Genomic DNA, 15,341 nt, shown 5'->3' on the forward strand with positions numbered 1-15,341 from the left:
AGTAAGTGTGAGGAATATTAATGCAATATACAGGGACTGGACAATAAGTGTAAGACAGTATCAACAGTGGTTTCAGAAATTCTGAGCCAGAAACTACAACCTAGAAGATAAGCGTTGTCCTGAAAGATCTGTAGAGCTTGATGAGGATGTCCTGCAAACCTTGGTATAACAAAATCCAATCATAACTGTTGAGAAACTAGCAGAGAAGCTTGGATTTGGTCATTCAACTATTCATCAACACTTGCGTGCCATTGGAAAAGTCAGCAAATTGGGTCAATGGGTTCCTCACAAACTTTCTGAGTCTAATCACACACAGAGAGTGAATGTGTGCTATTCTTTGCTGTCATGTCTCACGAATGAAGCTTTTTTTAACTGAATAGCAACTGGTGATGAGAAATGGGTTCTCTATAAAAAAAGTCAAGTGCCAAAGACAGTGGGTAGGGAAAGAAGAAACACCAGCACCCCAGGCTAAAGAAGGGCTTCACCCACATAAGGTGTTGTTATCTGTTTGGTGGGATATGAAAGGTTTAGTCCACTTTGAACTTTTAAGCACAAACCAATCAATAACAAAGGAGATCTACTGTGAGCAGCTTAAGCCAGTGCTAGAAAGAAAGAAAAAAAACGATCATATTTGGTTTCAAGACAAAAGGTGTTCTATCAGAATAATGCTCGGCCACATACAGTGTGGACGACATTCCAAAAGTTGGAGCACTTTGAAGAGGAAACAATGCCCCACCCACCATATTCACCAGACATTGCCCCATCTGATTATCATTGATTCCGCAGATGAGGTCAGAACAGTACTGGAGGAGTATTTTTCATCACGGACAAGGAAATTTTGGAAGAGGGTCCTTACAAGTCTACCAGACAGATGGAAAAATATTGTAGAAAATGAAAGAGGGTATATTTTAGATTAAAAAAGAACTGTGATTATCTTAATTTTGAAAAATAAAAGAAGTATGAAAAAAAAGCATTATTTATGGGATGACCCAATATTTTATGACCTGGTTTTAAAAAAAAACAAGATTTTATTGTTTGTCAAGATTAAGTTCTAATAAACCACCATATTTCATAATTCAGAACTACCCAGGTCCCAAGTGTGTTGCATTAATGGACGTACTGAGTTCCCCCAAAACCAATTTAAATTCAAAATGCTAATTCTTCTAAGTTACACCTTATTATTTTTTTTCAGTTTATTTGTATCTCCATGGGATCACAATGCTCACAATATATACTCATTATGAGAATATATTATATTGCTCATAATTACACACTCTTTTACAGGTTTCAGCCACTCAGCGGTGACCATGCTGGAGCAGAGCCATGAATACAGCAGGCCTATTGCTTGCTGGACAACCAGGTTGCCAATTACACTACCTAGCACTTAAGTGACACTAAATCACGATGAACACTCAGCATTTAATTTTACTTAATGTTTTGTTATTAAGTTGTAAAATAACAGGAAATGCTCTTAGGAAAAATAGTTCAAAATTGGTAATTGCCAACAGTTCACTTAGCTTCATGTCACATGATTGCTGAACAAAAAGCTAATCATGCCCACAAGAAAGATCTTTAAAAAGTTGTTTAATCTGCTAATAATGGCAAAATCTGTTAATTATATTAATACTACAAATACTGGATGTCATATCTCTTGTCAATATATTTTACATAGTTGATGGTGGTAAGCTGGCAGAATCATTAGCCCTGCTGGACAAAATGCTTAGCAGCAGTTTTTCCAGTTGTATGTCCTGAGATAAAACGCTGCCATAGTTGACTTCACTTTTCATGCTTTCAGGATTGATAAAATAATACCAGTTAAGCACTGATGTTGATGTTATCTACTAGTTTCCTACCCACAAATTTCAGGCATTGTGCCTATAATTGAAAGAATTATACTTTACAGACTCAGTTTCCAAACACAACATTACAAGTTATGCAGAGTTTACTATATTGCCTTGGTTCTCATTACTTCCATTAATAACAATCTGATAAAATGATAATGTTGTTGGTGAAATGGTTAAGGAAAACTAAATAACCACCAAGTAAACTTAACTCAATGCAAAATAATGAAGAGATCACCTAGTTTTACTTCTATATAAGAAATAGCAAAAAACGTGAACATGACCCAATTGAAGTTTCAAATTGAAAGCTTGTGTATTTTAGAAAAAAAGAAAACATTGTTTCACAAGGTTTCAGACAGCATACATGTACTGAAACTGCTTAATTAGCAGGAAGGGTTGAAACAATACCAGTTATCTAGTTGAAATAGTTTTACATAAGGCATATGTAAATGAAACCAGTTACAAAATCCTGCAGAACAAAAGTTACTAATGAGTTCGCAATGACATCTAATAAGGTCAACAAAAATCTGGCAGCTATTTCCTCTTGACATAATGTGAAAGTCTGTCACTGTCTCCACCTGCCTACCCATCCCTTCAAATAGGCAAAAGCATTTGTGAGCTTGTGTGTATGAGAAAAGAGAAAAAAGAATGGAGAATATAATTCTGGCTACTTCAAGAAAAGTAAAGAACCCTAACTATAATACATTTTGAGTTCTTTACCCACAAGAAATAGAAATTTTTACAACTGATTTCTCAAACAAACACACAGAAATGGCTATGTACATATAACTTGATGTGTGTGCATGGGGGGGGGGGGGGAGACAACTACGAAGCTAAAAGACCTATTTATTAAATAGAATTAAAAAAAAAAACAGCAAGCAATCTGAATTCAGATATCTCCTGTATTTGTGTTGTTGAAAATCTTAATACAATATGGAATTCTATAACTTGTTTCCCCACTGATTTCATTTTGCAAGTCAACTGGAAAATAGGTTTTGTATTATGGAATTCAGCATCATGGCAAGATTTTCAGAAACAATGCTTCCATAATATGAGTATTCCTATATTGTAACTTTGACTTTTGTTTAACCCTGTAACATTTAAACTGACCATAACCAACCAAAATATTCAATTATACTCCCCTCCACACCTATGCTAAAATGGAAAGACAGACATTAAGAGAGAGAGAGAGAGAGAGAGAGAGATAGAGAGAGAGAGAGAGAGAGAGAGAGAGAGAAAGAGAGAGAGAAAGAGAGAGAGAGAGAGAGAGAGAGAGATAAAGAGAGAGAGAGAGAGAGAGAGTGATTGTGTGTGTGTGTGCATGTGTGTGTGTGTTGAAGGAAGTAAATTTTAGAAAATCTGATGCAGATCCAAAAGGAACACAAATAGAGTAATTCAGAACTAAGTTAGATAAATATGGAATTGGAAAACAAAACATACAAACACTCTAAAATAGACTGTTTGTACATATTGTACCAATTACAACAAATGAAACCTAGAGAGTTCTAGATTTTTTAACCACTGTCATCATTAAGCTAACATCTGTTTCCCAAATGAAATCATTCATTCATTTGAGGAAATGAATGAGGAAGCCAAACCCCCTTCAAATCATACTCCGCGGTCTTGGGAAAAGAAGGAACACACTGCATTAAAATCAGTCTTATAGGTCCCTAAATGTGGAGGCGCAATGGTCCAGTGGTTAGGGCAGCAGACTCGCGGTCATAAGATCGTGGTTTCGATTCCCAGACCGGGCGCTGTGAGTGTTTATTGAGCGAAAACACCTAAAGCTCCACAAGGCTCCGGCAGGGGATGTTGGCGAACCCTGCTGTACTCTTTCACAACTGTCTCTCACTCTTACTTCCTGTTTCTGTTGTGCCTGTAATTCAAAGGGTCAGCTTTGTCACTCTGTGTCACACGGTATATCCCTGAGAACTACGTTAAGGGTACACGTGTCTGTGGAGTGCTCAGCCACTTGCACGTTAATTTCACGAGCAGGCTGTTCCGTTGATCAGATCAACTGGAACCCTCGACGTCGTAAGCAACGGAGTGCATGGTCACTCAACCTGCTTGAAACAACAGCCAAAATCTGTGAAGCTTCAGCCTATCATCTTAAAAAGGAAACATTTGATGATATAGTCTGAGGTACACTCAGACTATATTATCTTGAAGAGAGAAAAAAAAAAAAAAAGACAAGCTGGTTATAGCTGGAATGCCTTTGATGATAGGCTTACTTGATCAGCACTGATCTTGGGCTAACCAACAACAACAACATTGTCAGAGATGAAGGGATAATTCAATTCAGAACAGAAGTATTTATCTCAATATCACAAAGCCTACAATCTAACATTCCATCAACGTTGCCAACCCACTGAGCAAAGTAAACATTAAAAAAATTAGTGGGAGAGTCTCCTCCTCCTCCCATCAAAATGCAGACACCAATGGGTAATTGCATTTAAAAATAAAATTCAGAAGCTAAAAAAGTTATAAAATATAACAATATAAAAGCAAAAGGTAAACAAGTACTAAATAAAGGAGAGAGAAGATATCTTCAATTGGTAAGCAAGACTGTTTAAATCTAGTTCAAATGTGGTGCAAAGCTTTCCATAGAATATTGCTGATAAGACATTTCTGATGAGATATTGTTGGCATTTACAGATCCTTGGAATCTTTCCATGTATTTCCTGATGAGGATAAATTTGTCAGTTCTCTTCCTGATACAATTCAGGTAGCTATGTTTCATTATCATCAATATCATCATTCCTATGCAATATATGCATATGTCTGTCTGATATTGATAGAATTTCACAAAGTATTAGAAGGAATATAGGACAAGTCAATATTTATATACTATTTGTGCAAAGATAGAAAAGTAAGACACAGAAATCTAAAATGAGAGATGATTCGAGCCCTTTTTTAACAGAATTAGTTAAGGAGATAACTGGATGATTTTTACAATTCAACAGTATTAATAGAATAAAAAAAAGATAAAACAGAATAATAAAAGAATGTTATGTTCATAATAAAGCTGTTGAAGTTTTTGGTAGAATTGACTTCAATAAACAAGGAAAGCTCTTACAAGATTTCACATAAGAATATATTTTTGTCACAGATATAAGTTTGGGCAAGATCAAGAGTTTGGGGTAAAAATGGGCAAAAGCTTTAATAATACATTACTGTTAAGTATATAATTCTTTATTTTTTAATAATTTTTTTTTACTGATTTAGCTAAAATATTTTTCGTAATTTCACACATTTTCTTAAGAAAAAGGAGAAGAAGAAAAAAACAGACATTAACACTACATTAGGCATTAAATGACAGTTAATAACTAATTCTATGTTTTCTTTCCACATGAAAGTTTTCCTGCATTGCTTCAAAGAACTGATAAAATATATTTTACAGACCTACTCAACTTACTTTAACAAAGGTGAAGTTAAAAATCAGTATATTAAGAAAAAAAGCTATTCTTTACAAAAACTATATTCTTTTACATACCACATTTTTTATATTTATTAATATTTTTTTATATATATTTTTTTCGTGTTGGCATTGGTTGGAATGTTTATATTAAATTTGCAAGTGCAGAAATTCACACAAAAACCAAACCTTTAAGTGATGTAATTCCACACTATATTGTAGCATTCCATATTGTTAGTTATCAACATTCCAAATATACTTTAACAAAATACACTATTGCAGTCACACCTACTGTGAAATGCTTTAAACAACTATCATCATAATATTTTACCTTTAAAATTAACCAAGAATTATACAAAACTTTTTTTTTTAATTTATTAGTGTGAGGTGGTGTGGCAGTGATCATAACCAGGGTAACTAGGTTGGGTATATGGATAGAATATGTGAATGGAAAAGGGGTTCCAGAGGGGTAGAGAGTAATACTAAAGAACTGGAAAAATGTTTAGTAACAGGGTCTAGGAGGCAAGAAACGGTGTGGGTCACAGAAAGAACAGAAGCTTGTGCACTGAATATGTTTGGGGTGAATTTGATATACAATCAACATGTTCAACAGAATGGAAACCATAGTAAAGGAAATATTAAGAAACAAGAGAAAAAACACAACTCAGAGTTGGACCAATAGCCCCATACTAACCAAAGCCTTGAAGTGAAATGTGTGTGGACATAATGGTGGGATTAAGAAGTTCACTTGCAACTATGTAGTTTTGGGCAAACTTTGTGAATGAAATTTGCTACATGGAAACTGTGTGAAATCCTGATGGAGAAACCATTCCTGTTGAGTGATAAACTTAATTTGTCACCCAGTTTAATATCACTTCTTGGCTCCCTTTAGCATACATTCTTGGCAAGTGTTGAGTCCAGGTCTCCAATCAAGGATAACTTCCTCCTACCAGTCATGGGTGCTGACTTTTTCTCTTGACTAAACTCCACCCCCACCGCAAAAAAAAGTATTAAGCTTACTAGCCTTGTTTCTTTATATCTGATGTTTTGTGCATGTGTGTGTGTGTCCGTGTCCATTCCACCTATTACAATGTCTGAATAATATATGAATGAAGGGCATATTTTTAAAACTTTACTTTGTAAAGTCATAGAAACTTTTTTGGGTTTTTTAGCCAGAAGAGAAGGCCATACAGTCTCCAAGACTGGTGGAGAGAAGGCATCTTCAAATCAAAGACCTAGCTTGAACCTTTGCAACAGAATAGACTCTGCTAAAGCCAAGGTTCCAGGTGGTGGTGTTAAACTGGAAATGGGTTAAGTCTACTACCTAAGTAGACCATGGCGGGATTTGAACTCAGAATGCAAAAAGCCAGAACAAATATGGCAAGGCATCTTGTTCCACCACTTCGCCATCTTGAATTGGTACTCCAAAAGGATTAAAGAAAAGTTGACCTCAGCAGGATTTGAACTAAGAGCCTACAGAGTCAGAACAAATACCACAAGGTAGGTTTATCCAACACTCAAATGACTGCCAATTTACAGCCTATGCTGATTCACCACCTCAAATATGAAAGACAAGGAGAAATATTCTCATAAAGGTAATTAGAGATTGTTACTAGGTGTCTCAGAATCTAATGTTTGAGGCACTAGTAACCTCTGTATTCAATATGATCAGATATACAGTGTGTGGAGTTTTGAATAAAACTAAATTGTTCTATCACCAGTTGTGAGATGTTTTGGAGATGATTGTTCATGAAAGGTCCATCAAAAACGTCTGAATAAAGCCTATGTATACAAAGTGAGAATGAAGTGGATGCTGATGTCAGCAACTTGAAGAGTAAATTTAGTTTTGGAAGTTTTCAGCAAGAAGATAGCTGTTGTTTCCATTGGTAAGCAAATTTGTCAACTTAGGACAATCAAAAAGGTCTGTTGATGTTAAAGGCAACCACTTCAATGTCAAATTTCCGAAGTAGAGACTGTACAAATGTATGATATAAGACATTAGGTTATACAGTCATTTGTTGAAAATCAATTTACATTTCGAAGAGGTCTGTTTGATAATTTGTTTTCTCATTCATTAATTGTATTTTTCAGTGTATGGTGTGTGTGAGGGAGAGACTGAACAAACATGAGAAAGAGAGAGAGAGAGAGAGAGAAAGAGAGACAGACAGAGAGAGAAAGAGAGAGAGAGAGAGAGAGAGAGAGAAAGAGAGAGAGAAAGAGAGAGAGAGAGAAAGCGAGAGAGAGCATTATTTTGTGCATGTAAACAGTATGCACACTTTGGTAAAACTGAACTGGTCTGTTCCCATGGTAAGTAAACTCTAAACCATGCAAAACAATAACTTGGGGCATCAAGAACAGATAGGTAGGCATCTCATACCAAACTTGCATTCTTTGAAGCCATCAAACACCGTTGCATATCAGGGTTGTCTGCTACAACTGTGTACTTGTCCTTGTTTTTCTCAAAGTCCATGTGGTATTGTACCTGGAAGCCAGGTGTAATGACCATAAAACATCAATAAGGCAAGTACTTGTATATTTTAAGAAGTATTCAAGCCATGAAGAACCTCAATGCAGAAAAATTATTCTAAAGTAACGAGGGGAGAGTCCTTGGAGAGAGAGGGGGGGGGAGATTTAACCGCACCACCCCACTCCAGACAATCTCTTATCTATGATACAAAACTTATTTTATATTTTAAAGTTTTCTTTGTCTTTAAATTAAAACATTCCTTTGTGATTTTATGTCAGAATTTTAAGTTATGCTTCAAACACAAGCTTAACACTGGAGAAGTTAGTTATTTTATTATAGCCATCCAAAATTTTTTATTATATTCAAAATTGAAACATGTAGACAGTATATTCAGTTAGAAATATGGTTTACAAAAAGGTTAATCTAATGATTTAATTGTTAAATCAAATATAGGAAGAAAAATAAATATTTTACTGAATTAGCAATTAGCTATAATTTGTAGAATATTGCTATCATACTATTAAGGTTTAAGTTAGTATACAGTTAAATTCATTAAAAAATGTTTGTGTGAAGTAGTTCTTAAACATCAGTTCTTAGCTTAGAGGAAGAACAAGATCAAACTATATGAAACATTATCAATATAAATCTATTATTCATATGTTGATTTCTTTTAAGACATAAATACCAAAATATAGGACATTGGATTAAATATCATAGACCTAGTTAGCCAGAAAATAGCATGAGCCTTATCAATGAGACAAATTCAAGATCACAATCTACTAGCTAACTAAATATCAAGGTCAGGTGTCAATTTGATATTCTATTAGCTGGATAATCAATAGTTTTATTGTCACAAACTGAAGTAACACTAGTAGCTAATTTGTCGAAGCCAACTTAGTCTAATGCCATTATCTGCTTTGGTTCAATGTGTACTGAGAATAAATATAATCAAAAATAAAATAAAATAAAACAAATAAAAAGGCTGAACAGTAAGCAGCTACAATACAGCTACAATAAAATAAGTATAAATTATTAAGCTATCGAAATAATTCCCTCAATGCCAAAGGATAAAAATAAATCTGGAAAAAAAAATTACTATCTTTATACAAATGAGAAATAAAGTGTAATACAATAGCAATACAAAAGAGGGAAAGATAACTCTAGGGAGCATTTTACACACTGAATACAGAAGGATTTCCCACTGCTATTTTAAAATAGCTGGTTGGAAAATTTCAATTAACTGATATTATCCAAGTAATTTGGACACTAAAATCAATAAGGTAGATAACTCCAATAAGATCAGTTGATTGAAATTTTTGGACAATGAACACAATATACAAGTGAGTGGATCTTTAGCACACCTTCTATAGGAAAAAGTAAATAAAGTCAATAAATAAACAAACATAAAAAATAATATTAAATAATGAATTTGTAAGGGAGAGGAAATCAGAAGCTGAAGCATTCAACCCCCCCCCCTACCACCACCACCACCACACACACTTTCACCACCACCTTTAAAAAAGAAAAGAGAATTCAAAATAGTTTTTTGTGGATTCTACTCGCTTGTCTTATGGAAAAGCATCATTTACAATATAACATAATGCACTGATGGGTCATCATATTACACTACAATATAATGTATATATAATAATATATCTGTCATGCCTTGCCTCTGTTCACACCTTGCCAAGTTGGAGCACCTCTTCAAATTCTTGTGGAAGGGACAGGTTCCGTTGGTGAGGTGGTCCATCTGCTGCCAGCACCCTCTACGTGGAGGGCTGGGCATGCCATGGCTAATGATGCATAGACATGCAACGAGGTCGTGGCATCTCCAGATATTCTGTCTAAACGGTGAAGAGGTGTGGTTGCTATTTGTCAAACAGGCCTTTCCCTAGCTTGTCTTCTTCACTGAGCTGCAGTCCTGGGTCAAGAAGAGACCCAGACAGGGTGAGTGGCATTTGGAATGCTGCCAGGCACTCACTGTCCTCTACTAGATGGGAAAATCAGTCAGTGGAACATCTACTTTTGAGTTCTATGAAGGGTTAGTGGTGGGAAAGTGCGACGACACACTTGAAGAGATGCTGGGTGTCAACAAAATCGAACTGACCAGTCTACTCCAGAGGACTTTCAAGTTTGGGACAATGGATAACTTCCAGAAAGACCCTTGCTTGACAGTGCTACTGGTTGGCACTACCAGTTCGAGATAAACTCTACAGGCACAGAAGTGCTGTCAGACGGACCTGCCCAAGATGCATGCAGAACGACAAAACCGTTCTGCATGCAATAACAGTCCTTCAGGCAAGAACAGAAGAATTTAAGACAGGCTGCTCCTGGGAGCTCCTTTATGCTGATGACATCACTACCAGAACTAAAGAAGTTCCGGGTATGGAAACAAGGTCTAGAATCTAAGGGCCTTAGAGCTAACCTAGCAAGAACCAAAGTCTTGGTAAGTAGGAAAGTAGACAAATCACAAATCCCTGCTTGATCTGTAGAAAAGGCGTAGGTAAAAACTCCATAAGATGCACCTGGTGTAAGTTTTGGACACACAAAAGATGTAGCAATATCAGAGGAAGGTTAACAGGGAAACTAGCTTTTGTAGGCGGAAGATGCACAAGTACAATAAATGCTGAAAATAGGCAGAAAATAGACTCCATCAACTGCCAGGAGGGCATGCTGGAGGTAATAGATAGCTTCCATTATCTTGGTGACCAAGTTTGTAGTGGAGGTGGGGTGCTCTGAGAGTGTAGCTGTGAGAATAAAGATCAGGCTGGACAAAATTCACAGACGTCCTACCTCTGCTGGCAACAAAGGGCCTCTTGCTCAGAGTGAAAAGCAGATTGTATGATGCCTGTGTGCAAACAGCTATGCTACATGGCAGTGAAACATGGGCTGTGACAGCAGAGGACATGTGTAGGCTTGAAAGAAATGAAGCCAACACATCTCCTACCTGCTGATAGTCTTGAAAATATTTAGTACTTTTCTAGCACAAGATATTTTAAAGACAATCTCCAAGCATTTGTGTTTACAATTTTTAAAAAATGGAATTAAAAGCACATATACTCTAGACAAAAATATTTTCTCAATATAATAAAAAAAAAGAAACAAAAATGACCAAGAGAAATGTATGTATTAGACAGCATTTGGTAATGAAACATAGGCAAAAGTATTAAATAATCAAAAGTTGGACTGCATTTTGATCCACTTGTTGCACAGCATAAATTCTATAAAGGTGTAGAGCAAGGTAACCACATAAAGAGTTAGCAAAAACAAAAAAAACAGAATTTAAACCCCAATTCTATAACTCAAAAACTCATGATTTAACAAAACAACAATCTTGTGCAAATATTATTAAATCTCATTAAGAAAATAAAAGTTACTCTTTTTGACAAGGGGAAGTGAGAGAGAAAAAAACATTAGATTGGGCAAAGCCATGCTAACACACACACACACACACACACACACACACACACACACACACACACACACACACACACACACACACACTCTCTCTCTCTCTCTAAACTGAAACATTCTAATATAAATAGTTATACAATATTAATAGAAATTTTAAAATATAATTGTAGCAAAAATATCAAATTTTGTAAAATCTAAAATTAAAGTCACAGAAATCTCTCCCTCCACAGTGCTTAAATCTGCTATGAATTCCTAATCTACAATAATGAAGCTTATGTGCTTAAGTGAGATGTCGCCAATAACAGAAATACTTTCAAAAGCAAAGAAAAAAAACTATTTTTACAATAATTCTGCAGCACTGCCATTCTTAGCTTATCATCTTGATCAAATAATGAGAAATACAATTATATAAACAATTTGAGAGGAAATAACATGTTAAATGCTTATCATTCTTTATATATACATATATATATATATATATATATATATATATATAGATAGATATATATATATATAGATATTAAAAAAAGATGGAGAGAGGAGGTTTAAAATGTTTTTCTAACACTTTATCTAATAAGAAAAACAATTCTGCAGACAGTTTCAGAAAAATAATTTTATCGTTAGTTTATATATAATCTCAATCAGTATATTACAAATGATGTGCAATGCAAACACAAAAATTAAAGATTTCTCAATAGAACAGAGAAAATATCATCATTAAATGACTGCTTAAATTGACTATTTTCCTCCATCACTTCAAGTTTCACACTGAACAGCAATCATCAGATGGTGTATCAGCTGAGGTGTATTTTGAGATATTCGTCAAGTGATACGCTATTCAGTGATTGCCACCTAGCATGAAACTTGAAGTAACGAGAAAATAGTCAAATGAAACATATATATATATATATATATATATATTAAATTCAAATTACGATAAACGTAAACAAACAAATGAAGTTTGCTTTTAGAAGCGTTGAGATGTCTTAGAAAGTTAAAGAAGTTATTTTTAAATTCTCAATCGCAGGATAATGCTAATAATATAGCCTGAACAGGATAAACTATCCCTATTTTGCAGAAAAAAGTGTAGGTGGTTAGCTTCTCATAGATAACCGCCTTTACTTTTTTCTGCAAAATAGGGATAGTTTATCCTGTTCAGGCTATATTATTAGCATTATCCTGCGTTTGAGAATTTAAAATCACTTCTTTAACTTTCCATATACACATATATATATATATATATATATATATATCTTGCTTGCATGTAAGGGACTAAAAATATTAAATACTACAGAATATGCAAGGAAGGATGTAAGTAATGAACATTAACTATTTTTCAAAACTTAAAAAACAAACTATATTTGGACTTTCTGTCTGTCTGTCTCTGTTTGCCTGTTTTTCTCTCTCTCACACACACACACACACACACACACACACACACACACACACACACACACACACACACACACACACACACACACACACACACACACACACACACACACACACACACACACACACACACACACACACACACACACTGCATAACAATACAACTTTAATGACTTGGCATGAGCACAAAAAAAACCAATGATGTCCACCATATTAGCTTACTTCAATTAGATGCAATCAAATTAATAGCATTTAGTCTTTACCAACTCATTTGGTTCACTAAACAAACAAACACATTGAAAAGCAAACAAATACATGACATCATTTTGTAGCAAAAACAAATTTATTCTTTGCATCTTCTACTACCCAAATAAAATGCATTTTATTTCACACTGTACAAGAGGCAAGAAACTACTGTAAAATGATAAAACAAAAGTAATAGTGACCAATATGTGATCAGTTTGAAATTGTTTCTAATTGTTAAATAGTTAGGTTAAAAATCACGATTGAAATGACTCATTAACATAGTAGACAGCAAACATTGAAGGACATAACCTTGATATAGTACTAGGAAGACTGTCTTTTTGCAAACAAAATGCCATGCTAATACAGGTAATTAGATAAGTGCTATTAGATGTACATAATAGGTTCTATCTCCATTGTACTTTCACTAATTTCTTTCAAACTACAGTAACATTGGTAGACATGTCACTAGACCATTTTAGAAACCTACTTACATAAGTGCAGGAGTGGCTCTGTGGTAAGTAGCTTGCTTACCAACCACATGGTTCTGAACTCAGTCTCACTGCGTGGCACCTTGGGCAAGTGTCTTCTACTATAGACCTGGACCAACCAAAGCCTTGTGAGTGGATTTGGTAAATGGAAACTGAAAGAAGCCTGTCATGTGTGTGTGTGTCCATCATTGCTTGACAACTGATGTTGGTGTGTTTATGTCCCCATAACTTAGCAGTTTGGCAAAAAAGACTGATAGAATAAGTATTAGACTTACAAAGAATAAGTCCTAGGGTCGATTTGTTCAACTAAAGGTGGCCACAGTCAAATGACTGAGACAAAGGAATAAAAGAATATTACAAGACATGATTTAGTCAGATTACAGATATCAAATACCTGAAAAGGCTTTTTTTAGTACTATCATTATTATTATTTATTCTTTTTATCTCAGGTTTTGTTGTAACTCGTGGAGTCTTGCATGCATAGCAGGCTTGCTGCCTGCAGCCTACAGCACTATGCTATCTGTTCTTTTCAACTATCTAATAGTTTCCTGATTGTTCTGGCCGTGCCAAGTAGACAAACCTTCTGTAACAGTTCTACTGGGCACTCTATTCCGATTTCCTTTATATTCCTCGATGCCTTCTGATACTGTCCCAAGGAACCAACAATTACTGGCACTTTTTTTCACCTTCTTCATTTTCCATAGCCTTGCTATTTTGTACTTAAGAGGATTGTATATATATATATATCTATTTTTTTTGCCTGCCTTCTTGACTATTCATGAGTCTAAGGGGAATGCAACATCAACTATATGTCACATGTGGACCATTAGGTCTGGTCTGTTATACTGTAGCACCTGATCTGTTTGGATTGGGAAGTCCAAGAGGATTTTGCAGGTCTTTGACTGTCATTCTCTGGTTTGTGCTCATACCATATCTTGCTTCTCTCTAGCCCTACTTTGTGCACAGTTTCCAATATAGCACTTTTGCTACTTCATCATGTCACAACTCATTATTATTATTATTATTATTAAGGTGGTTAGCTAACAGATTTGTTAGCATGTTAGACAAAATACTTAGCAGGATTTCTTCCTGCTCCTTAAGTTATGAGTTCAAATCCTGCTAAGGTCAACTTTACCTTTCATCATTTTGGGGTCTATGAAATAAAGTACCAGTCAAGTACTGCAGTTGATGTAACTGGCTTCTACTTTCCTCAAAATTGCTGGCCTTACACAAAAATTATTATTATTATTATTATTATTTGATTTGCTTTATAGCCAGAAAGTTTTGACAAAGTTTCATCAGAAAGAGCATTGAAAATTAGAAACAAAGAGAAAATTAGTATTGATTTCATTTAAATACAATTCAACTATTTGACTGATTTAATGATCTAATTTTAATGCATATATAACAAAGTTGTATAAAATATGTGACCAAAATATCAATGATAAGACAGTATCATTTTCTTTTTAAATTGGAGTATTATAGGTTGATCAGATTATAAACCTTATCTTTTACCTCTCTACTGAAAGCATATTTTAGTCTATGAGCAAACACACTTTGGGTTATATGTAGAGTTTGGCACCTAAAAATGATTGAAGAATATAGCACGTGAAGCTTGGTGTAGATAGAAATAGAAAATTGACAATAATGTGATGAACCTCTATTGTTACAGTAATAATTCATCTCAAAAACAAAGGCATAAAAGAATGGCGTAATCAGCCTCAATGGGATTTGAAATTTTAATGCAGGCATTTTTCAGCACCTATCCTGCCATTTGCATGTAATAAATAACAAAATCACACATACATACATACAAAGGAGATGGGATGTTCAGCTAATTAAAGTCGTACACAAGAACTGAATGTTAAAAACAGAATATTGCATATGAAGGATTCATTCATAATATCTGCATTCACAAGGCTGTGTTGGCCTCTCACACCCACCCTACAATGTCATTCTGAAAACAATCACATCATCAAAATCTCATACAGCATGATTAATTCAAAACAATATGAACAATTGAGCATTACATTTGACAGTGTAATCTGAATGCTAAAGGATACAACAATACTTTTGAT

The 15,341-nt window shown here is 34.7% G+C and overlaps 1 protein-coding gene across 17 annotated transcripts in view; it reads right to left on the bottom strand.

Annotated features, from left to right (window-relative positions):
• Window positions 1–15,341, bottom strand: part of LOC106869356 (LIM and SH3 domain protein F42H10.3) — a 156,804-nt gene that overhangs the window by 53,937 nt on the left and 87,526 nt on the right. For 14 of the 17 annotated variants that reach the window (XM_089354230.1, XM_089354221.1, XM_089354228.1 and 11 more), the window contains exon 4: window positions 7,634–7,738. The exons of the other annotated variants lie outside the window; for them this stretch is intronic. In XM_089354230.1, the coding sequence (XP_089210356.1) occupies window positions 7,634–7,738 (105 nt within the window). The remainder of the gene's footprint in view (window positions 1–7,633; window positions 7,739–15,341) is intronic. 17 annotated transcript variants of the gene reach the window in all.

Source organism: Octopus bimaculoides, chromosome 6 (genome assembly GCF_046866305.1).
Source record: "Octopus bimaculoides isolate indiv1 chromosome 6, ASM4686630v1, whole genome shotgun sequence".
NCBI lineage: Eukaryota > Metazoa > Mollusca > Cephalopoda > Octopoda > Octopodidae > Octopus > Octopus bimaculoides.